Source organism: Coffea arabica, chromosome 2c (assembly GCF_036785885.1).
Source record: "Coffea arabica cultivar ET-39 chromosome 2c, Coffea Arabica ET-39 HiFi, whole genome shotgun sequence".
In the NCBI taxonomy this organism is placed as follows: domain Eukaryota; kingdom Viridiplantae; phylum Streptophyta; class Magnoliopsida; order Gentianales; family Rubiaceae; genus Coffea; species Coffea arabica.
In genome coordinates, this window is record NC_092312.1 from 5,240,383 (window position 1) to 5,263,184 (window position 22,802).

The 22,802-nt window shown below is 37.0% G+C and overlaps 3 protein-coding genes across 5 annotated transcripts; 1 reads left to right on the forward strand and 2 right to left on the reverse strand.

Moving 5' to 3' along the window:
* The first annotated feature begins 2,184 nt into the window (after window positions 1-2,184).
* Window positions 2,185-5,019, forward strand: LOC113725374 (omega-3 fatty acid desaturase, chloroplastic-like). Its single transcript, XM_072073812.1, has 8 exons — window positions 2,185-2,984; window positions 3,125-3,214; window positions 3,325-3,391; window positions 3,484-3,576; window positions 3,685-3,870; window positions 3,969-4,049; window positions 4,240-4,377; window positions 4,458-5,019. The coding sequence occupies exons 1-8, from the start codon at window positions 2,485-2,487 to the stop codon at window positions 4,641-4,643; spliced, it is 1,341 nt and encodes a 446-aa protein (XP_071929913.1). The 5' UTR covers window positions 2,185-2,484; the 3' UTR covers window positions 4,644-5,019.
* Window positions 5,020-6,286: 1,267 nt separating this feature from the next.
* Window positions 6,287-9,850, reverse strand: LOC113730348 (N-(5'-phosphoribosyl)anthranilate isomerase 1, chloroplastic-like). Of its 3 annotated transcripts, XM_072073814.1 has the most exons (6): window positions 9,722-9,850; window positions 9,530-9,586; window positions 8,454-8,815; window positions 8,209-8,372; window positions 7,810-7,855; window positions 6,287-6,613 (listed from the first exon to the last, which is right to left on the reverse strand). In XM_072073814.1, exons 1-5 carry the CDS (start codon window positions 9,732-9,734, stop codon window positions 7,834-7,836), a joined length of 618 nt encoding a protein of 205 aa, XP_071929915.1. In that variant the 5' UTR covers window positions 9,735-9,850; the 3' UTR covers window positions 6,287-6,613; window positions 7,810-7,833. The 3 variants fall into 3 exon arrangements, with proteins under 3 accessions (XP_071929915.1, XP_027110782.2, XP_071929914.1); XM_027254981.2 differs by lacking the exon at window positions 7,810-7,855 and having other exon boundaries at window positions 9,722-9,844; XM_072073813.1 differs by lacking the exons at window positions 7,810-7,855; window positions 9,722-9,850 and adding an exon at window positions 8,951-9,090 and having other exon boundaries at window positions 9,530-9,678.
* Window positions 9,851-11,921: 2,071 nt separating this feature from the next.
* LOC113725376 (zinc finger CCCH domain-containing protein 29-like) lies at window positions 11,922-14,858 on the reverse strand. Its single transcript, XM_027248516.2, has 2 exons — window positions 14,719-14,858; window positions 11,922-14,260 (listed from the first exon to the last, which is right to left on the reverse strand). The coding sequence occupies exon 2, from the start codon at window positions 14,252-14,254 to the stop codon at window positions 12,218-12,220; it is 2,037 nt and encodes a 678-aa protein (XP_027104317.2). The 5' UTR covers window positions 14,255-14,260; window positions 14,719-14,858; the 3' UTR covers window positions 11,922-12,217.
* Between the last annotated feature and the right edge of the window lie 7,944 nt (window positions 14,859-22,802).

Here is a 22,802-nt window from a genome sequence, read left to right on the forward strand (position 1 = left end):
CAGAGTGCATATTCTTTTCCTTTCCCTTGAACATGAAGAGGAAAAGGATGAGGAGGAGGGTGCTCAAAAGCACGCAACCATTTCTCAGCTTAATAAACAAAAGAAAAAGGGAAAGAAAAGTAAGAACCAAGAAATGCACGTAGGTTGTAAAGTTATTATGACGATGTCAAATATTCGCAATGCGCGTTAACATTCACAATTTCAAGCAAGCATTCGGGAAGGTTGGAAGATGGCAGAGTCAGAGTCAGACTAAGACACAATTCACCACTAAACTAATCCGGTGTACCGGAATTCTAACCTCGTAATGCAACTCCGACCATGATATATACATGCGCGAAAAAACAAAAAAGAAGAGGAGTTTTTAACCGATGGAAGAAAACGAGTTAACAAATCATTTTAAATGTGGTCGGCAGGCAAAAATGACTGCAAGTAAAGACTAAAGAGAGCGCGTTGGAACACGGTCTGGATTAGACCCAAGTACGAGAAAATTTTGACGCCGACCGAATCTTCAACGGAGGACCTCGACTTCTGTTTGGTGGTTTGTTTTCAAAGTTTGATTGAGAATGTGAAAGCAGATAGAGAGAGAGAGAGAGAGAGAGAGTGTGTGTGTGTGTGTGTGGGAGGAGAAGGACAATGACCAATCCTGCTACTACAAGTCTAATGGCGGTTTAGTGCTCCCTCCTACTACCCTGCTTTCTGGGAAGGCCTGTTGTTAGTAGTTAGTACTGTACTGGTATGGAATATGGGAAGGTGGGGTGCGAGCCAAGTCTGACCACGTAGTCTTGTCTTCCCACTTCCACACGTTTTTCGGCAGTCTCTCTCTCAATCCATGAGATGAATTGTTTCAAATTGGTAATAATCCTAACACAAAGAAAGTTCAGCGCACCCCATCCCCATTTTACCAATTCCAATTTGAAGGGCATGCTTTTTTTTTTTTTGACAGTTTTAAATTTTTTTTAAAGTTAAAATCAAGAAAACCAATTTTTTGAAAGTTAAATTGGCAACTTCTATCGTTTTCATTTAATAGCTTCTGGACAAGTCAACGTCCAAAAAAGAAAACCAATTAAGAACATTAAATTAAATAAAATTTAGAATCAAAAGCTAAAAGTAATAAGCTAAGCATAATAAAACTCGAGAGTTGAAATTTTTTTTGTCCGATTTGGAGGATAAAGTCATGCCCTCCCCTATGGGTGAGTTCAACTGCAAGCTAGAGTAAGGGCATTTTTTTCGAAGCATTTTGTACTCCCTTGTCTCAATCATTTAGTCATGTTTGGGGGAATCTAATTTTTTAAAAATAGTTATTTGATTGTTATGTTTATATATATATTTTTTTAAATTTTATTCTCACAAATTTAAAATTTAAATTTAAATAATAACATACATATGATTAAAAATAAAGATATATTAGAAAGAAAGATTAAAAGGTGCTTTGATTTTTCTAAAATGACAAATGTTTTGGGACATTTTAAAATGGAAAGTATGACGCTTTCAACGGCACAGAATGAGTAATTTTTATTTTTATTTTTTAGCTTCAGACAGAGAACATTTTGGTGTAGTGACTATGATTAAAATTCTAAAAGTTATAAGCTCGAAATTCAAATCCTTCTTCTTTCTTTTCACTTCTTCAATCCCACTTATTCTTTGCTAAAAAAGATTAATGATCTTTTAGAATCAAGAGTTTAAAATAAAAAGTTCAAAATATCAGTTAAGCATACGACAACTCCTGGCTTTCAACAATCAAGCTTCAAAGTGTGCATTACTAACATGACCAACTAGAAAAAATATTATACTAATACAAGTAGAAACTCTTTTCACAAAAAAAGAAAAGAAAACAAGTAGCAGCTAAACAATAGCAAGTGGTGATGATAAGCAAAGGTTCGCACCTCACATCAGCTCTCAAGAATAACAAAAGAGAAACAAAGCCCATAAAATAAGCAAGGGACCAGTACAACTATTGCATGATGACTGGATGAGGAGCAATGAAAGAGGACTCTAATGTCGCTGTGAAGCATAAATATCACGTTTTATTCGATTGATTATTTATCTCGCGTGAAAACTGAAGGGAACTGGCGAAGGAAAGAGAGAAGAAATTGGGGGATTTTGCGTATCCCATTTAGATGTTGAGAGCTTTTGACCAAAAAAAAAAATTTTAAATGTTGAGAGCTCCATAAATGGGAAGGGAATGAGAGGTTGGAGTGAGAGCATTTAACCCTAATAGAGCTAGCAAGAAGACAAGCAACAAGAAACGCTAGTTGAGGGTTCTGTCTTTGCAGCCTGATATTGGAGGAGAAGATCTCTTTTGTTATCTACTCATCCGCCCAATCTAACCGTAAACATAAAATTTCTTTTTCCCGGTTGTCAGAAGTATATAAAAATTCTTTGCATCTACTACTTTTTTATATCTCTCCCTGGAGGACAATCAGAATCTAGGGAGAGACCTCTAAAGAAGGACCAAGCACCTGACTTTCTCCTTAGTCTTCCCCAATGGCCAGTTGGGTATTATCAGAATGTGGAATAAGACCACTCCCCAGAATCCACCCAAAACCAAAAACTGGCCTGAATAATTTCAATGCCAAACTGAGACTACCAAAACTAGATCTGGGTAGTTCTTCTTTTTCTTTTTCAAGTGGGGTAAAGGACAGGAATTGGGCATTGAATGTTAGTGCCCCAGCTAGAGTACAAGGAATTGGAGAAGAAGAATACAAGGCAAGGGGGAGGATTACTGGAGTAATTGGGGATGATGAAGGTGAATTTGACCCAGGTGCGCCGCCACCATTCAAATTGGCCGATATTAGAGCAGCTATTCCTAAGCATTGCTGGGTCAAGGATCCATGGAGGTCCATGAGCTATGTGGCGAGGGATGTTGTTGCGGTTTTCGGACTGGCAGCTGTTGCAGCTTATTTCAATAATTGGCTCGTTTGGCCTCTCTACTGGTTTGCCCAAGGGACTATGTTCTGGGCCCTGTTTGTTCTTGGCCATGATTGGTAATCTCGCGTTTCCACCTCCTATTTCTTCTAGTCTCCTTTCTGAAAATATTAGTGCTTTATTTCCGCTTTGGTATCTGGGACTGGGAGATGATATACTGGTGCTAATAACTATTTATTTCGTGGAATAATTTCTGCAGTGGGCATGGAAGCTTTTCCAATAATCCCAGGCTGAATAGTGTCGTTGGACATATTCTTCATTCTTCAATTCTCGTCCCTTATCATGGATGGTTTGTTCACAACATTTCTTCATCTTTAGTGCCCATTTTATTGCTTGTTTATCAAAAATCTTGAATTGGATATGGATTATCTTTAACTTCTAAAATCTTGAATTTTGCAGGAGAATTAGCCATCGGACTCACCATCAGAACCATGGTCATGTTGAAAACGATGAGTCCTGGCACCCTGTAAGTCATTGTTGTCAATTTGGTGGTACGCTCTGATACATAAAATCCTTCTCAATTAACACCCAAGGTTGAATTTTTTTTTTTTTTTCCAGTTATCTGAAAAAACTTTTAAGAGTTTGGATAGTGCCACCAAAAAATTAAGGTTCACTTTGCCATTCCCCTTGCTAGCGTACCCAGTATATCTGGTAAGTAAAAGATTGGTTCTCCTCTGATTTGAATAACGTGACCAATTGTCACAACCAGATTTGGATTTTCAAAGTCGTTGAATATGTTTCTTCTGGATTTCATCACAGTGGGGTCGGAGCCCTGGGAAGACTGGCTCTCATTTTGATCCAAGTAGTGATTTGTTTGTCCCTAGTGAGAGAAATGATGTGATTACTTCAACAGTTTGTTGGGCGGCTATGGCTGCATTGCTTGTGGGTTTATCCTTTGTTATGGGTCCTGTTCAATTGCTCAAACTCTATGGCGTTCCCTATTGGGTTAGTCAAGGCCCCTTACAAATTTCTTGCCTTTGCATTTTTATTGTTAGGTTACATTTCTTGAGTTTGTGTTTGAAGATTCTACGTGGGATTTGCAGATTTTTGTCATGTGGCTAGACTTGGTTACCTACTTGCATCACCACGGTCATGACGAGAAGCTGCCTTGGTATCGGGGAAAGGTATGCAAACTGGAGGCCTTTTTCATTCTTAGACCTTATAGTCAAAGCTGATGTTCTTAGAAAAATTCAAACTGCAGTGTATCTTTACATTTGTTAACTATAAAAAATTGTCAACTAAATATGATTTGTTACCGAGTTATTCTTGTTTTAGTACTTAAAATTATTCGGTTTTCCTTTTAAACTCGAACAGGAGTGGAATTATATGAGAGGAGGTCTTACGACGATTGATCGTGATTATGGATGGATTAATAACATCCACCATGACATTGGGACCCATGTGATTCATCATCTCTTCCCACAAATCCCTCACTATCATCTAATTGAAGCAGTAAGTTGGCGTAAAATTTGATGCAATACTTGAGCGTGTTCTTTTTGTGTCCGAATCTTGATGGCTTTGGGTGATTGCAGACAGAAGCTGCTAGGCCAGTGCTAGGGAAGTATTACAGGGAACCAAAGAAATCAAGGCCTCTTCCATTTCATTTACTGGGAGTCCTGGTGAGAAGCATGAGGAAGGATCACTATGTGAGTGATACTGGGGAGGTTGTCTATTATCAGAGTGACCCTCAGCTTTCCGGTTCTCGAAAGTTGAACTGAGGCACTGAAGAAGATATATATATATATATATATATATATATACCTAGTCTGTTGTATCAAGCCGGCCGGCCTGCTAAAAGACTCAGCAATTCTTTTCGACTGACTTGTATCTCGAAGCTGTTAAAGATTCTGCAGCTTGCAAAGACCAGAATCAAGGCAACCACCCTTACCGTATAAATTCATCATTCTTTCCATCCAGTAATTAGGGATGGCATATAGGCTTTGAGAGGGCATTGCAATTTTTTGTCTAGCATAAAGTACATCATGATGTAACCATAGCAGAGTGGTCAGTGTTAAACAGGATGATATTTTGATGCCGTAAAATGTACTACTACTACTATCAATCTATTCGTAGCACAGAGTGGTTTGAGGGTTTTGTCCCGTTCGAGATTTCTGATTCTGAAGTAGTAAAAGGGGAATGCCCTATCAAATCCGAGTCCAAACAGCACATTAGATGATGTGCCCATTAATGTTTTTTTTTTTTTTCTTTTAAAAAAGAAAAGAGAGAAAATATTAAAAAGTGGTAATCACTATGAGACATGATGAAAACATATGCGGATTCACTATCAGACGACATGATGAAACATATGGACGTCGGGTTCACTGACTTTTGTGAAATAGTGTCCAAACTGCACATTGTTTTCATGGATGGCGCAAAAGGTCGCGTCATTTTCAGCATTGGACCAGCCATTCACGTTATGTGCTACGTATTTGGAGAGGGACAAAGGCATCTTTGGCAAGAGGCTAAAACTTTTGAGTGGGTAGCGCACAAGTTGCCACATCGCCATGTTGAATTCTCGTACTCCCAAATGCTCGCAAAGCCCTCAAAATCTGACGTACCTTTTCACTTCTCTTCTCCGTCAACACTGATGACCTCCATAGCCTAATAGCTCCGCCTTCCCACCCCGATCAGTGCCGCCACCACCACCGCCAACCCCCTTTCCCCCCCTATCGCCAATCATTACCGTTCCCTTCCTTTTCAATTTGTAAACTTAACCCCCCTTCTATCAAAATCCTCCAAGAAGAAATCGGATGAAAGATTGAAATGATTGAGTGTGTTTGGATTGCTGAATTATTTTACATAATATTTTACTTGTCTCGTAAACATATTCCCCAATTCCTCTTTTTATATTTCTAATTATATTTTCATACATCACATTATAAAAAGTGCCACAATAATTTGTTTTCGTTCCCTCTTCCTGCTCCCACAATATCCTGTCCCAGTTTTTTTTCCCTTCTTTAATTCCAATCTCTTAAAAAAACTAATCGGCGAAAACAAGAGGGTTTGCTCCTCATATTCAGGATAGAAATATTCTGTAAAGGTTAAATTGGTTATGGACCTGGCATAGTTAAAAATAAGCAAAAAAAAAAAAGATTTCTCAATCTTGATGCTGCACCACTCTCTACAGATGGCCCGATAAACCAGGTCCACACAAGTTTTTGCCCGCATCATTAACATTTAAGCACATATGGCCCATTCCCGTTGTTCACTAGTCGTTTTACAGAAGCCTGAACGAAAATGTCCTGGAGGAAAATGTCGTAAAAGGTTGAATGCTGTGTCCCACTCGATCACAGCCCTAGGAAATTCATAACAGAGACAGAGTATTTCGATCTTTGTACAACGGGCAATATGTACACCAAACTTGTGATGAATATCTCATCAAAATGATTGGACTTCAAAGCGATGGTTTAATTACACAAGAAAATTCAACAAACTCGAAATTAAGACAGTTTACTCCTCCATTAAAACATTTGCAGAACGGACTGCATTCATAAAGGACAATATCAGTGACTCGTCCTTCTGAATACCATCAGGACCACAAATACCACTACTAACATCAACTCCATGAGGTCTTAGAGCAGAAAGAGCCTCAGACACGTTCTCGGGATTAATTCCCCCAGCTAGGAGCCACCCATATTTGCTTCTAATCGGTGGCAGTTCAAACTTGGACCAATCAAATCCCTTGCCGCTGCAAAAGAATATCAGGTGGTGTTGTAACAACTGCACAAGGAATGCTTGTCCAGAAGAAAGCAAATACTCAGATGCAGAAGTAGCATTTTCAGAGGAGTTCCAGGACAAGTCAAGACCAGGCTTACACAGGCTATGAAGACTGTAAAGCATATGCACAAGCTATCAAACGATTGCTTTAAAACATTGGAATCAGGAATCATTTAATGGACCAAGCAAATAGTGTGCAACCATTTTCCAGAATTTATGCAATAAACAAATATTAAGATGATATTCCTATTTTTAGATTCAAACCTACAATACTGGTGGAACTTAGAGCATCCACAGCAATGTATAATGGGGGATATAATGCCCCCCATTAGACCGTGTCATGGAGATTACACGCACAATACTGATGATGCGCGTCATGGAAGATGCTGTAGGATTGAAACGGCATGACAACACTAGCAAACGTCCAAATAGCCAAAATGAGACAGCATTTTACTTGGTCATTTTTTGAAATATTTTACAATGGTCATTTTTGGAGCCAGCCATTTTACAACGGCTATATTTTAGCAACGGATAATTTATTTTACTTCCTATAAATACACAAAGTAATTTTTTTATTTCACCTCACAATCTTCTGCCCCATTATCTCTCCTACTCCCTTATTCATTATTTTCAATCTCTTTACATAATTTTATAAATTTCAGTATTTTATCATTATGGATGAGAATCTTAATAGTTTTAGAAATATGTTAAATAGTCCAAATATAGAAATTTATTTATAAAAATAACCGTAACATAAATAATAAATTTATTTATTTATGGGTTATGAGTTGTGCATTATTAAAATAAAAGAGGGGAGAGTGTATAATAAAAGAGGAGATAGTGAAATGCTGATGTGGCATGTGGACCCATGCTATTATACTATGTGAGTGTAATTCATTGTAAATAAAAGTGTAATAAAAAGAGGAGATAGTGGAATACTGATGTGGGATAGTGGAATGCTGATGTGGCATGATGTGGGATAGTGCATTACATCCTGAGGATGTAAATCATTGTGGATGCTCTTATGCACAGTCGTTTAAAGTTAAAAATACCACAATCAAGATCCTGTTGATTAAATATCAGATCCAGAAAGGACATTAGTTGTAGCACACAGATGAGCGCATATTCAGATATTTTAAGAAACAAGAAGTTAACATAGCATCTTACCTTCTTCTTTGGTAGTTTGACTGTCTAGACTTTTCCTTCCTTTACACTGTAGCAGTACTGAAGTGTTGGTTTTTTAACTTAATTGGTTTATTGAAAGTATCAAAGCTGAATAAATTCTATTTAGATGATTCCACATGCTTGAGCCTTTAAGATTTCAGAATATAAATAATTTAAGGTTGTCTTCACTGAAACTTTTGTTTCTTAAGAGGAGGCTGCATTTATAAGTACAATGGTATGAAAGGGAGGTGCTTTCAGGAAGGTCGCAAGTCTGACAGAAGGAAACGGATTCACCTGCTTTTATGAATCAGATGTGCTTCGAACCATTGTTAAACTGAAAAGCAAATAGCGGGCAAATAGTTACGAGTTAGCATATGACAATTTGTAGTTGGAAACATCTACCTTCCGCCTTTAGCACTATCAACAAGAATCAAGTCAACTAGAGAACATTCTTCGTCAGAAATGGAGTTCAATAGGCTTCCATCTTCATTAGCATGAAGGACAAAAATCACCCGGTTCTCTCTCACAACAACTGGAAAAGCAGCACGGGAACCATTTCCATGCAGCTGCATTACTTTTAAAAAATTACAAGCTAAAGAAGAGGGTTAGAAACCTCCAGATTTAACAAATACTAGGCAGTGAGATACCTGCACAAATTCAAGGTCTGTGGCTTCAGAAACTCTTAATATAGTGTCCGCATTATCATCTACAAATACTCCAACAGGCTCTGCTCCATTCTCCCGTGCAACTTTTGATATTTCCTTGGCAACAGGAAGTGAAATAGAACGTTTTGAGTTAGGCCAGAGAATCATTCCAACAAAATCAGCACCAGCTTCTGATGCCAGAGCAGCATCTCTAGCTGATGTAACTCCACACATTTTAACCAAAGGCCTACTTTCTTTTCGGTCAATGTCGGGAGTCCGAATGGATGGCTGATTAAGTAGGCATGTTATCCTATTACTCAGACAACTTGTGATGTCTGGCGAATGCATTCGTCTCCCTTGTAGACCTGAAAACAAGATGTACAGTTACAGACCAATTGGCTTGATAGAATTACGACAAACTCAATTCATGCAACACTCCCTCGAGGATTAAGGAACAGCTAGGTGTAAAATGAAAAAAAGGAAAACGATGATACCCTCACCGGCCCAAAAAAAGATTACTGTCATGATGATTGAAATTGTTCCCTTTGCCTGTCCATCCCGACCCAAGAAGAATACAATGCACCATGATTCAAGTTGTTCAACAGCCCTACATTGTCTTTAGGTCCAACACTACACCGCCCTCCAGAAGTAGAACACGAGAGTCATATACTTTAATTGAGCATTGAATCAAACAGGTGGTGCGCGTGGACATTAAAGTGGTTTATATCTAGATGTGAACAACCTTTAGGCCTTGGTACTGATCTTTCACTTTAACAATCGAAACAATCCTTGAAGCTAAAGATCATATATGCCACCAACATTCCTTCTTATCGCAATTATGCTTCTCTTTTCCACTTCTTTTTTTCTCATAATTTCCAATATAAGCACAACCATCTTACAAAATTCAAGTCGCAAGGAAATTGAAAGTAATTCTGGGAAAAGCAGACTGTTTTGCCCAATTGGTCCCAACTCAAATTCGAAGAAGCTCGATGATTTTTTTTTTTTTTTGTTTGAAAAAAAAAGGAGGGGGTGGGGTGGAAGGAGAATGATGTCATAGAAGAATACTGTCACTCAATTACCTCCCCATTTGTGCATGCTCAGGCCTATGGGATGCAGCTGCGCCCCCACATTTAACCCTGAAACAAAAACAGAAAGAAATGAGTGATCATCCAGATTTCCCGTACTGCAATATCTCCAATTTGATGACGATGATGATGATGATGATAATGCAAAAAAAAAAAAAAAAATGTCATCAAGTGCTACTGAGAAACCTGACGCCATCATTTTCGACCTCCGCTTAGAGTCGCGGATGGAGCAAGCTGGGTTCTTTGTTTGCGACAAAAGCCTGGTTCTGTTAGGGAACGCAGTGCAGTTCGGGCCCGTTGAGCCTTTTGACTTGTTATACCAGCGGCCCCAGGAGGCCCATACTTAATCGGCCCATAATGATATTGGGTCTTGGGGACGATTGATAAGGACTTTCATGAAATGGACGGTGGAAGAATTGGAAATTGAGAGCATTTATTTAAGGTGGAGCCGGCGTGGGCGGCTGGGGGAACCAACTCATTGCTTTCCCCACCCTATCTATGATTTTAAAAAGATAGGGACCCACGCGTTACAAGGTCACATCGGACCGAAGCGGACGGCCGCCACCAGTTACCGACTCATATTATCATCTTCTATTCATCTTCTTTTTCCTTTTTTTTTTTTTTCTGCCCTTTCCCCGTACGTCACAGTTTCAGCCTAGCATCAGGTCCTGAATGTCGTCCAGCCATCTTCGGTCTGGCGATCGGATCAAAGTTGCTGTGCCGTCTTTATTTTATGAATTTTATCCAATCCAAATCTCTCACCCTGCACCAGCACAAAGCAAAATTTGATGGGCTTGGTCTCGTGCAAAGCTTTAATGATCAACTTTGATTTTTCTTTTTTCGGCTAATTTATTCGCATCATCGAAGCAGGGGATTTTTATCAACGCCACCAAGTTGGCACTGCACTCTTGACCTAATAAGTTCAGAAGCAAGCCGAATTTGGTAGATAAATACTGCTTTGGGAGAATTTGATTTGTTTGGATAGGGTATTATTTGAAATATTATTTGGAATAATTACTGTAACACTTTTTGTGATGTGATGTATGTGAGATAAAAAGGTGATTGAGAATATAAAAAAATAGATTGAAAAATATATTTGTAATGCAAGCAAAATATTATTTGAAATAATTGAGGTATCCAAACTATTATTTTAGCTCCAAATATTTGGAAGGTGAAAGCTTTTAGTTATAAATTTTGAATGAAAATAAATATAGTTCCAAATATTTTAGTTTCATGCATATTTAGTTCTAATAACTGATTTTTATCAAATACTGCTATCAAAATCAAGTCATGTGCCAGCAACTTGTTATTTTTAAAAATTAATAAAAATACTGCTAGCCAATAACTATAATAAATTATGACTAATTAATTACTCATATGATGGTCATGTGAATAATTAGCTTTTAATCAAAAAAATTTTGGTTAACCGAATTTTTGTATTGCTTAACTAAATACTAATTACTCACGAGTAGGGCTGCAAACGAGTCGAGTCGAGCCTTGACTTAATTTCATCGAACTCGAACTCGAGCTCGAGCTCGACGAACTGGTAATTTTCAAGCTCGAGCTGGAAAAAATAAAAAATAATTATTTTATTTTTTAAAAAATAAATAAAATAATATTTTTTCTTAATAAATAATAAAATATTAAGGATAATTATGTAATTTTACTATTAAAAATAAAAAAATAAATATATATATACCCGAGCTCGCGAGCCTAACGAACTTAATGTTTTGAGTTCGAGCTCGAGCTCTACTCTCGCTCGATATTGATCGAGCTCGACTCAAGTTTGAATCGAACGGCTCGATTCGTTTGCACCCCTACTCACGAGTCACTAATCCTTTATTTTTGCTACAAATTTTGGCCAACAATTTTTTTTCAAGTTTTTTTTAATTCCTTTTAAAAAATTATTATTTGTCATACTTAATAGCACGTCATCGAATCCTTGTAGCAATTCGTAAAAGCCAGCCATTCAATGGGATTACACGCGTTTAAAGATTGAGAAACATTTGGGACTACATTTGATTTCTTTCAAACTTTAGGGACCAAGAAGCGAACATTTGGATCCACATCTCCAAAGTTTTCAAGTGTACAAAACACTTGGGATCAAAACTGCACTTTCCTTTTTTGAGAAACAAGCAATAAACCGTCAAAGCCTTTTGATTGAACGAACCATCAAAGCTTAACCGGTTTTGTTGATGATGATGACTGTTACGCAGGTCTTCCTTTGGAATATTTATTTATTTTGTGCATTTAGGGATCCAATACAAACTCCAGAGAAAGTACCATTCAAAGGCTCGACGCTCGATCCTTCCAAATACTTGGAAGTTGCTGCCAAGATGAGCATATAAACCGAAGCATTCCCAAGACATTGGAGGCTGGACGAAGGTTGATCAGGAAAATTATTGCATTTTGTATTGAGGAATACATAGTACAGTACACAATACACCCCCAAGTTAGAGGGAATGGAAAGAACTATTAAACTTCCTTCTAATGCTTGCCGTCTAAATAATCGATTAGTCTTTTCCTGCCTTACCCAAATCTTCCAACGACAGAATGTTTCACCATATACTAGTACTATATATCTTTGAGACCCCTAACTACACATATGAAATATCAAAAGAATATAAAGAATATGAATCAAGTTAAAAGCGACCATAAAGCATATGGATAGCAGTAAATTTGTCAGGCCACCATCTGCTCTTGCTCTATGTACAATTGATCGATCCAGGATGGCAAAATGTCATTAAACCCTCCATGCTTCTGCTCCGAACTGTAGAGCCCAGCATTCGTAGAGGGAACATCTTTCACCAAGGAATTAACCCAAGAAACGTCCGGTTCATCTACACTTGGACTCATCCCCTTTGTTGCTGCTGCTGCTGCAGCATTACCATTGCGAAAACCAAAAGATGCAGACTTTCTCAGCTTGTTGATATCATCACCATTGAATCCCCAGTCCAACTTTCCATCAGGAGAGCCCCAATCTGATACCTTTGAGGCCATCATGTTCTGGGAACTAGAAAAAGAAGACAGACCAGCTCGTTGGCTTCCTGCACCACGGTCAATAAAGCTCTGGCTGCGCTTTGCAAAAGCAGCTGACCTTGAGTTCATGACTGCTGCAGCCACTGCTGCAGAAGAGTCAAAGCCCAACGTTGATGACTTCCTCGCTGGCGACGAGGAAACGTTTGCAGGATAGCTCGCTCGGAGCTGGTTCATATTTTGGCGCATCTGAATGCCAGTTGGAGATTGTAACTGGGAGCTCGAAGATGCAGGAACTTTAGGTGAGAGACGCTGCAAATGAGACAACAAGGATGGATCGAGAGATCCAAAAACATCGTCAAGATTAGTTGGCTTTAAGTCCCCAATCCTATTGTTATTCCAATGGGACGGTGAAGCGAGACCAGCCATCTCGTCTATCAGTTGCTGCCTCTGCTGCTGTTGCGTGCGGATACTTTCCAACCCAAGCAATTCCAGTTCCAAATCCAGATCCCTTGCATTCAAAGCTGTCTTTAGACGGCTGCCTGGGAGTTGCAGTGTAGGCGGTGTGAGGTTCATCTTGTTCTGCCACATGCTTGTTCCCAAGGGAGACGAACATGCTGTGGAAGGTGACATGGGCGGTGTCGAAGTAGTTGGCATCAGCATCGAGGATGAACCTAGCGTCAGCGGGCTCAAAGTGGCCATGTCCATTGAAGTAATTGCAACAGATTTAGGTGAAGGCATAGCTGAACCAGTGGAAGCATACAAGGGTCGCAATTCTTCAGCCTTGTGAGCAAAGAAGCAAACTTTTCTGGAGCAACCAGTCTCATCCTTGCAAAGCCTGGTTCTGTATTGGGCAGGGTGAAGCCAGGATTCAAAAACCCCATGAGCATATTCACAGGCATCACCCTTTGCGCATGTTGCCTTCTTGAAGTCGGGGCAAGGGACACAGCTATAGTGGTACTTCCTGGGATCCCGCCTCCTAGCATTCTCACCAGGATGGACAAAAGGGCACTCAGTCCAGTCATGAGAATAAGCCCTCGAGCAAGGCTTCACCTTGAAACTGTACATTCTGAACTCATCAGACCCATATATACCGATGTTTATATCTGGCAGGGATACATCAATTGGATACTCTTTCTTTTCAACCCCTTCTTTTGATTGAGCTCTTGCGTTTCCTTGCTCTTCCCCTACATCAACAGCCTCAGAAGCAATGCCTTTCAGCAGCATCTCCATGGCTTTCCTCTTTGAATTGCTCAAGGACTTGACGCAAGAAACAATCAGATCACCAGACCTATTTCCATTGGCATCAAGAGAATTAACGTCGGCAGAAGCATCAAGCAGCAGCTTGACAGACTCAACTGATGAGTCCGAGCCTCCAGCTGCTGCACAGTGAAGGGCAGTCACCCCATCCGAGCCATATGCTCTGTTGACATCAACCTTGCCGCTTTGAACAATATACTTCAAAACTTTGGTGCTCCCATACATCGAAGCAATCAAGATAGGGGTTCTCTCCTCGAAACCCATCTTCTTTGTACCAATTGTTCTACCATACCAAAAGCTCAACTCATTTACATCACAGCCCTTTTCTTCTACTTCAGATATGAAGCCAGCAAGATCGTCTGTGGCAGACAATTCAAGCAACTTTGAGCAATTTTGACCCACATCTCCTCCTCTCTTTGCTTGAAATTTACCATCCATATCCATATCCGAGGGGCAAGGCTTACTCTTTGAACCAAAGCACATCAAACCCTGAAATGAAACAAGGGACGAGAAAAAATAATTTAGACAAGATACAAATTAAACTCCAAAGCAAACATATATAGACTGGCAAACTGAAACTTGTGAATGAGGTGGGCTAATTATTATACTAGAATCATTCTTCAACCAATTGGGGATTTTGGTTTAACAAATCTTGGCTAGAAAGCTAAACTTTTCAGATATAGGCGACTCGAGCACATATTTTTTTCATCAAAACCACAACCCCTATTGGCCAAGCAAAGATTGTTGTGAACTCATGGCGTCATCATGAGTACCACTATTCAGCCAGTCTACAAAAATAGGAACCAACAAAAAATCTCCTACAAGACTCAGTCCATGGTAACAAAGCCCATAAAAATTGGAACCCATCTCGCTGACAAAACAACAAACATTACCATATGAAAACATTAACCATAGAAGTTTGGGTCTTTGGAAATGGAAAACCTTACCTTGTTAACTAACAAAGAAAGTCGAGGTTTTTGAGACGGAATGGACTATGTTCGTAGTATGAAAGTGAATGAAATAAGGGAAGGAATTAGCTGGCTGGGATCAGCTACTTGGGAAAGAATGACTCTGGAGTTGCTCTTGGCTGGCGCTTTTATATTAGTTGCCCGGAAAGGAGGAGGGGGTGAGGAAAGAGGGCAAGGGAGGAAGGGGGAAGGAAAGTGCGACTTTTCTTCTGGTTTCTTTCTTTCTTTCTTTCTTTCTTTCTCTGCGTTCGTTTGCTTTCTTGGCTCCTCCAACTGCGTGTCCTCTGGTCAAAGTCAAATCCTTTAAAACATGGTCCACCTCACACACCACTTCTGTGTCTTACTTAATGGAGTACTGGTTTGCAAATACCAAATGCAAATGCAAATGCAAATGACGATGAAATGTGAAATTAAATGCAGATGCAAATTCAGATTGCAGATGCCGTGGCTTCTACATTTTAGAGTGGGGGACTGGGGTCCACTCCAGCCCTTCAGTATCTGAACCGCCTCAACGGGTTTATCTTTCCGCTTCACGTGTGAGGTTTGCTTTGCTATTTGCGCGGAATCTGATGTGTTTGTTACCGTGGGACGCACTTAGGTCTTGAGGAGCGTTTCCCTTCCCTCTTTTTGTATACTATTATTCATCAGTGAAGAATAAATTAGATTATATAACTATTATTATCTCAAAAAATATATATATATACTACCATTCGTGAGTGAAATGTATCTTGTGGAGTACCAATGGAAATAGACTAAATTAACATGCTAACCCATGATTAATGATGAATGTCCGATTGGAGGTAAGAGAAAGAACAAGAAAACTCAAAATTGTAAAGATTTATTTTTGCTTTGATTTGTTTAAATCCGGATATAATTTGCTAATTCAGCCAAAAAAATTTTACAGTGTGTGCTGAGATTGAAAAATGTTTGTGTTTACTCTCCAAACACAAATGTTTTGAATTACATTTGATTGTGTATTACAAACCAAAAATATAAGCAACGTTGTCTCTAATCTCCTTGACAGTCTAAGGTTGTGTTTGGATTGTAATTTTCTGTAGTTTTTGTAGAAAATATATTGTAATGATTTGATATATATAAGGTAACAACTAACAAGATAATTGAAAAATATAGTCACAAAAAATGTATAGGTTTTTTGGTAGAAAAATCTCTTTCCAAACAAGGCCATCGTTATTTTTTTACTTATTTGTTGCAATTTTTTTTCTTTTCCCAAACATGTAAATAATTTTTTTTGGAGCATCAAACATGTAAATAATTGAATAGTCCAATCCAAAAAACAAGTGGAAGTTTTTTTTAAGAAGAAAAAAACAATTGGAAGCTCGTGTAAAGTAAAATTGATGTGCGCGTGGTGTTGTGTGCCATGTATTTGAAGACACTGGGGCCAAGTAAAGGGCAACCGGTTTGAAAATTCGGAATGGTCCAATTCAGGACGCGTTCTCTCCCCCGCAATAAAAATATTGTGGTGTGTCAGCTGTCTTCAATCTTCTCCAGCCGTGGAATTGTTTCACAGCTAAGGAAACCTAGAAGGTTTTTTTTTTTGAGAAGAGGAATACTTAATACTAACTAACTAGTGTGAATATCCGTGCTAAATACGGTATTGATATTATTAAAAAAATAAAATTAAAATGGTAAACAAATAAAAGTGAAAAAATTGAAACAATAAAATTTAAATGTAATATCTGTTTAACAATAGTTTGAAATATAATAGAATGTGTATATCATTCAAGAACTATATTTTTTCGGACGATGGATTCCGAAAAAAAATAAAAATTTATATTAAAAAAGGAAATGATATATTTCTACAAATGAATGTAATTGAATGTTGTTAAAATGAAATACTTACAAATACTAAGCATTCGATTTGATAATCTTGTTTGAAAGTGCGAACACTCTTCACACCAATCCACTTTTAGTACGAAAGCCAAAATTGATGATTTAATTAATTCTGTTGAATTTTGTGGAGTACGTACTATAAATGAAAATGCACGATCTTTGCATGAATTAATTCGCTGGTTAAACAACCTATCACCATTTTCCTGATAATTAAGAACGTACGAAATTAGTGTATTTTTTTATATAGTTTATAAATAGTACTATAAAAAATATATATATTAGGAAATTCTATTTTTCTTTGTAATTCTCTGAGATACGAAGCGTTACAACCAAATACAAATCGTGCATGTCTGTCTTGTAGATTAAGATACATGTTACCACTGGAATCTCTGATTTGTATGTTAACATTGTAACTGTTTGACAAATAATATATTATATGCAATATAGAAAAATATATTGAAGTTAAATATACATGAAATTAATTATCTAATAACAGTGTCAACTGCATCATTACAATGCATACACACTGTCTTTGAAAAATGACCTTCACATAGTTGTTCAGAATTTTTGCATAGCTCGTAGAACATATTTTCTATGTTAATACTCTGAATGTAAGCAAGTATTCGAAAATATTTAACCTAATAAGAATGAAAAAAATATAGGTTATAATTATAAATTAAAAAAAATTCATTCAGTAATTAATTAAAATTGAGTAAGCTTATCGTAGCCATGATTGTATATTCATATATCCATATTCTCTTTGAATTTGTTATCAACAATGCTTGTGGTGTTGTGAAATTGTTTGATCTCAACCATGTAACTAACTTGCGGACACATGTTTTATTCTCAAACCTGCAATTTTTTTGAAATAAATGTCAATAATAGTACGAAACAATATTAATAGTTTGATATAGTGTTAATGAGGAACTCACCAACTGCGCAGGCATCCAGCAAAATCTAAATTATGATTAATATGCAATTTGCTAAATCCAATTGTACACAGTGATGGACCTGCATAGTATGACTATGCTCGCTCAAAAGCTATTCAAAATATACAGCATATAACTAAAAGCAATTGATTTACCTCTCAAATTTCATACGCAAATACCACATGTTAGTAAAATATTATTTTTTGTAGCAGACTGATATAACCGGTCATCATCATCATTAGCAAATTTATCCCACAATATAAATCGAGCTACTGTCAAACTGTGTTAGCAAAATTTTGATAAGTGCAAACGTGGGGGGAAACGTGGGATGATGATTAGAGAATTTGTAGAAGTGGTTGTAGGATGAATTAAGAGATAATGGGTATATTTTAAATTTAAATTTGATTGGTGATAAATTGGGTTATAATCCACTACTTTTTATGTATTAAAATAAATACAAAAATTTAGAAAAAAAGAATGAGAAGTTTAGAAGCAATTGAGAGGGTTTCTGCTAAAAATCCCTTATTGAATACATATAGATATAGATATTTCAAAGTCCAGTCATCCTCCACATCATTAGCTATTCGCCACGTTTTGAATGTTCGGTATTAAGAATTTGAGTTGGCTGAGGACAGCTTTCAGTTTGTGCGCTGGTCGGGCTTATTCTACGTCTTTTAAAACTCAAATCTCACTACTTTCATGATTCCACTAATACTAAGAGATTGTCTGTTAGTTTCGTCGTTTTTGTTTTGAAAAACGTTACAATTATGAATGGATAATAGTTAAGATTTAGTTGGCTAATCATGTATTATATGTAGAGATACAAGCAATTCGACGTCAATTTACGATTTTGCTTGGTCGATAATTGAGTTAACTAAGCTTTAACTCAATATGTGGTGATTGAAATTTTGTTGAGTTCATTTGACTTTCATGTATATGTGTGTGTGTGAAAATTTTTTTATTCATTAATATGTAATGTCTATTTTATTCTGTGTTTAAATTATATAGAAAATGTTAATTTACATCACTTAAAGTCGATTGAACTTGATTTGATAGAATTCGAATAAGAAAATATAAAATCGAGTCCGAGTTTAAATTCAACTTTTAAAAACAAAACTCGTGTATTTTTATCCGAGTAAATTCAACATGATTACAAATTATTCATCTTTAATCTTGTAAGTTTTGATACAGTCATTTGCTTCTTCTGTTCGTTTCTTTATCAAGAAGATTATAGCAATTCAGTAGTGTAGTATAAATTTCTATTCCTTGTGTACTCTAAATATCAATCACTTTTTGACAGCTTTGACTTGTTTAATATAAGTATGTCAGAAGGAAGATGGGGTGGTGGATATTTTTAAAGAAAATCTGCAGAAGGGCAAATCTGTTTTGACTAATCCAAATAAAAACATTTTTGTTGCACTTTCGACTTGTGCCAATGTTTAATGAGGCACAAGCATTTTTCCGATAACAGTGGGGCACTTGCAGCTCATCAAAACAGTAGTGTTTTCAAAAAACAAAAAAAAAAAAATCAAGATTAGATCCCAAACTCGTTTGACTAGATTTTTTTGTATATAAAGTAATCGCGAGTGCGGAATTGTGCAGTTACAAATTTTCAGACCGGAAACAAACAAAATGGCAAGGCATTCAAGTTGGGGGAAAATCACCGAGCATATTGTTAGTGCGTTAAATAATTGACTATGCGTGGATAGTAAAATATTTGGAATGATTCTTTTTAAAAAATATTATATCACTTCTTATAGATAATGTATATGAAATAAAAATATGATTAAAAAATATGTTGATGCTGCAAGAATCACTCATTGTGCATGTATTTGCAATTACTCTCTCTCTCTCTCTATATGTATATAATCTACATATGTAGCACCAATACAAGACATTACAACTAAATTTGTTTACGATTACTCTCTTTTTTTCACATACTAATACAAAGTTAGGAGAGACTCGTAATTTATAAGTGAAGCTTATATTCATGAGTTCCAAATCTTGCAATCTCAACTTCCATCAATAGATCAAGACCTTATTAATGCAATTATTCCTGTTAGTTACTATGTAACTCTCATCTTCATTACGTGATGAGTCATAATTTTGAAATTTAGCAGATGAAATAAGAATAATTTCAAAATCGCACCTATAAGGATAATTTTGAAATTTAGGATTGGGTGGTCTAGGGGAAATAAGTGTAAATGAGAGGTTCATAATTCAAATCCTTCTACTTACATTTAAAAAAAAAAAAATCGAACTTGTCTCCATGTATGGTACATGACTATTAAGTTTAAATAAGAAAAAAAAAAAAGAGCCAGAGATCCAAAATTTTTAAGGTTTTCTTCATTGTTGACTCGTGCTTTGCTAGTAATGTGGCAATTTGTAGGTATATTCCCAAAAGAGACAAGAAAAGAAAAAAGGGTAATCATGGCATAACTAATTAGCATCAGGTCATTATGTGGTAAGATGTACAAAAGCCTGAACGCAAAGGCAAGGAAATCAAGGTTTTGAAAGTTTGTTTCTGGAGCTCAAGTGGCTATGACTGAGAGAGAATGTCTATTGTTATTATTTTTGGGTATCATATTCCCTAGTTAAATTTAGTGTTAGATTGTTGAAGAGTACGCCGAGATCACTATCCGAATAGAGCATCGATTAAGGTTCCGAGCTGACCTGCAATGAGTCGAACGGAGGGATTTCCTCCCGTTGTGACTCCGACGCTCAAGTCAGTTGAAAAGTAAGAGGGAGTAGAGAAAGTAATTGTATTGTGTGTGGTGTTGAGTGTATGCGTACCTTTTCCTGGTCCTTCCATTTCCTATTTATAGAGTCCTGTGGGATGGTTTGAAAAGAGTCACAAGTCATCCCGCTACTTTTGATAGTTATCCCGAATATGAGCCCTACTAGGTCACGGGAGGTGGAGTTCCATTTGGATTCTACTTCTGGCCTTACCCAATGGGCCTGGAGTCCACCCCATGTTCGGATTTTAGGAGGCCCATGGCTGAGGTCCGAACTGGCAAGTCTGCGTTGTCGAGCAGGTCCGCCGAACTAACACGTGTTACTAGAAGAGTTGATGCCTCTACAATAGTAAAACAAGTATTTTTAACCCCTAATTTGTAACAATTTTAAACATTTAAAATGTAGACTATCATCATCTAGAGATACAAATTAAGGAAATGATTCTCAAGAAGAACCATATAATTTTTCTATGACCTAATGATGTTCAGTTAACAAGGCTTCTTCCTTAATGTTCGTACTAGCGAACAGCATTAAATAAAAGAAAGGAATTTCTGAAAGACATTTTCCCCTCCTTTTTTTTTTTTTGGAGAATATCTCTCCTCTATATCAAACACCAAGCCAAAAAAAAATGATAGTTTATCGTAGTGTGCTTTTAGCAGATAATATTACTACATTAGTGATAAAATTGTGCTCTGGGTATCAAAAAACCAGTTCGAAGATCATTTTTGGGGTATCCAAAAGCAGTTCGGAACTTATCCTTAGAATCTTAAAAAGAATACGTAGAAGGGGATATTTTGCTAGCTTGTAGAATTCAAAAGTTTTTTTTTTTTTAAAAAATATATATATATTTGTTTAATCACTTTAGACACGAGAATAATCAAGATAGGTGATTGAGAAGCTAATTACTACTTTTACCAAATATATACTCTCCAAAAACTAGTCTGCTGATTGGTGCCAATGAACATGCAGATATTCGGCCGCAAAGAGGGTTCTGAGCTTATTAATTTGAGCCTGTTGGAAAGGCATTTTAGGCCTCAAAAGCCTTGTGAAAGTGAGGTCCCTTGGGCTTTTCATTTTGTGTTCCCTACTCTACTCGGCCTGGGAATAGACTTGGGTCTGTAGTGTGTCCAATAATGAGGATTTTGATTACTTAGCATTTAACACATACTTATCACTTGGGCTTGGGAGAAAACCTGCAATCTTTTATACCGTTCCAACTTTGTAGAGAGGAGTTCTCTTTTTTCCATAGACGGAAAGAACACATGCACCCAATTAGATTAAAACGCTCAAAAAGTCATCGTCAAATTGAGTAGAGAAGAGTTCTCAGTCGCCGATTCTCTTGCTATTTGACAAGGAGGCAAAAGCTCCCATTGGATGCGATAATAATCCCCCCCCCCCTTTTTTTTTTTTGGGATTCCAAAAAAGTGTAACTTATCCCATATGACGCACACTTGGGCAGTTTCGATCTTAAAAAATCCAATTGTTTAAATTCTGACCTATTATTTCATTAAGTTATGTAGCACAATTTGAATCATTGAATCTTAAAAAAATGTGATTTATTCAAGTTTTGGCCATCCCATAGTAAATTGCACGTTAGCATTTAAAACTCATGCTTCTTCAGCCATATATACACAGATTATTTTTAAAAAAAAAGAAAAAGAAAAAGAAGATCGAGGGAGGGAGGTTCTCTAAAATTTCTGGGGTGGCACGTGCGTTGATTCTTTAGCATTATCCGGGCGCTGATTCTGGTGTGAACACTCCTACTCAATATAGCAGTACTTGTATATTCCAAAACGACATAGTAATAATTTTGTATCTATATATTTGCAACAAGCCTAAGATTCAAAATATACAACTCAACAAATATGATGATTTTGATACAAATGCCCGCATCACTCATTTATTTATGTGGTCATTGGAGCAATCATGTACCAATTAGCCTTTTGTCGTTTTCTCCGTCCACTTGCTTGGATGACGATGAAATCAAGCAAAAACGCAAAGCGGCTGTTGTTCGGTTGTTAAGAATAAGCGGTCGACGATGAAAAGGCTACTGTCGTAGGAATGGATATTTTATTTTCTAATCTATTCCCTGGTTTCTCCTTTTAAGTTGAGGCCCAAAAAACAAAAAAAAAAAAAAAAAGAAAGAAAGAAAAGGTCAACAAGAATACTCGTTTAAAATTTCCACCTATGTATATGATTGGCGATGTGGTCTTGTACATGAATTGGCCTGTTGTCGGTTGAGCGTGGGAACAAAAATTGATTTATTAATAATTTAATGCTGCGTTTTTTTTAATATATATATATATATATATATATATATATATATATTAGTCGATAATAACAGTTGAAATGGTCCCGCCGCCGCAAGCCGCAAGGCCGCCACCACGATTAAGAATTGCCCGTCGCTCAACAATCCAATCCAATCCAATCACGCACTCTACTCTCTCTTCTTTTTTCTTTTTTCTTTTTTTTTCTTTCTTTTTTTCCCTAAAAGTCATGGTACCATGTAGTGTACCAATTATTAGCGTCGTATGAGTGTGCTCTTAT

Excerpts from the sequence above, each read along its gene's own strand:
- LOC113725376 (XM_027248516.2), bottom strand. The coding sequence starts at position 14,254 with ATGTGCTTTGGTTCAAAGAGTAAGCCTTGCCCCTCGGATATGGATATG.
- LOC113725374 (XM_072073812.1), top strand. The coding sequence starts at position 2,485 with ATGGCCAGTTGGGTATTATCAGAATGTGGAATAAGACCACTCCCCAGA. Across the intron at positions 2,985-3,124 it reads TTTGTTCTTGGCCATGATTG|TGGGCATGGAAGCTTTTCCA; the intron begins GTAATCTCGCGT and ends TAATTTCTGCAG. Across the intron at positions 3,392-3,483 it reads ACGATGAGTCCTGGCACCCT|TTATCTGAAAAAACTTTTAA; the intron begins GTAAGTCATTGT and ends TTTTTTTTCCAG.
- LOC113730348 (XM_027254981.2), bottom strand. Across the intron at positions 8,816-9,529 it reads GAGCATGCACAAATGGGGAG|GTCTACAAGGGAGACGAATG; the intron begins GTAATTGAGTGA and ends TCTTGTTTTCAG. Across the intron at positions 8,373-8,453 it reads CAGACCTTGAATTTGTGCAG|CTGCATGGAAATGGTTCCCG; the intron begins GTATCTCACTGC and ends AAAGTAATGCAG.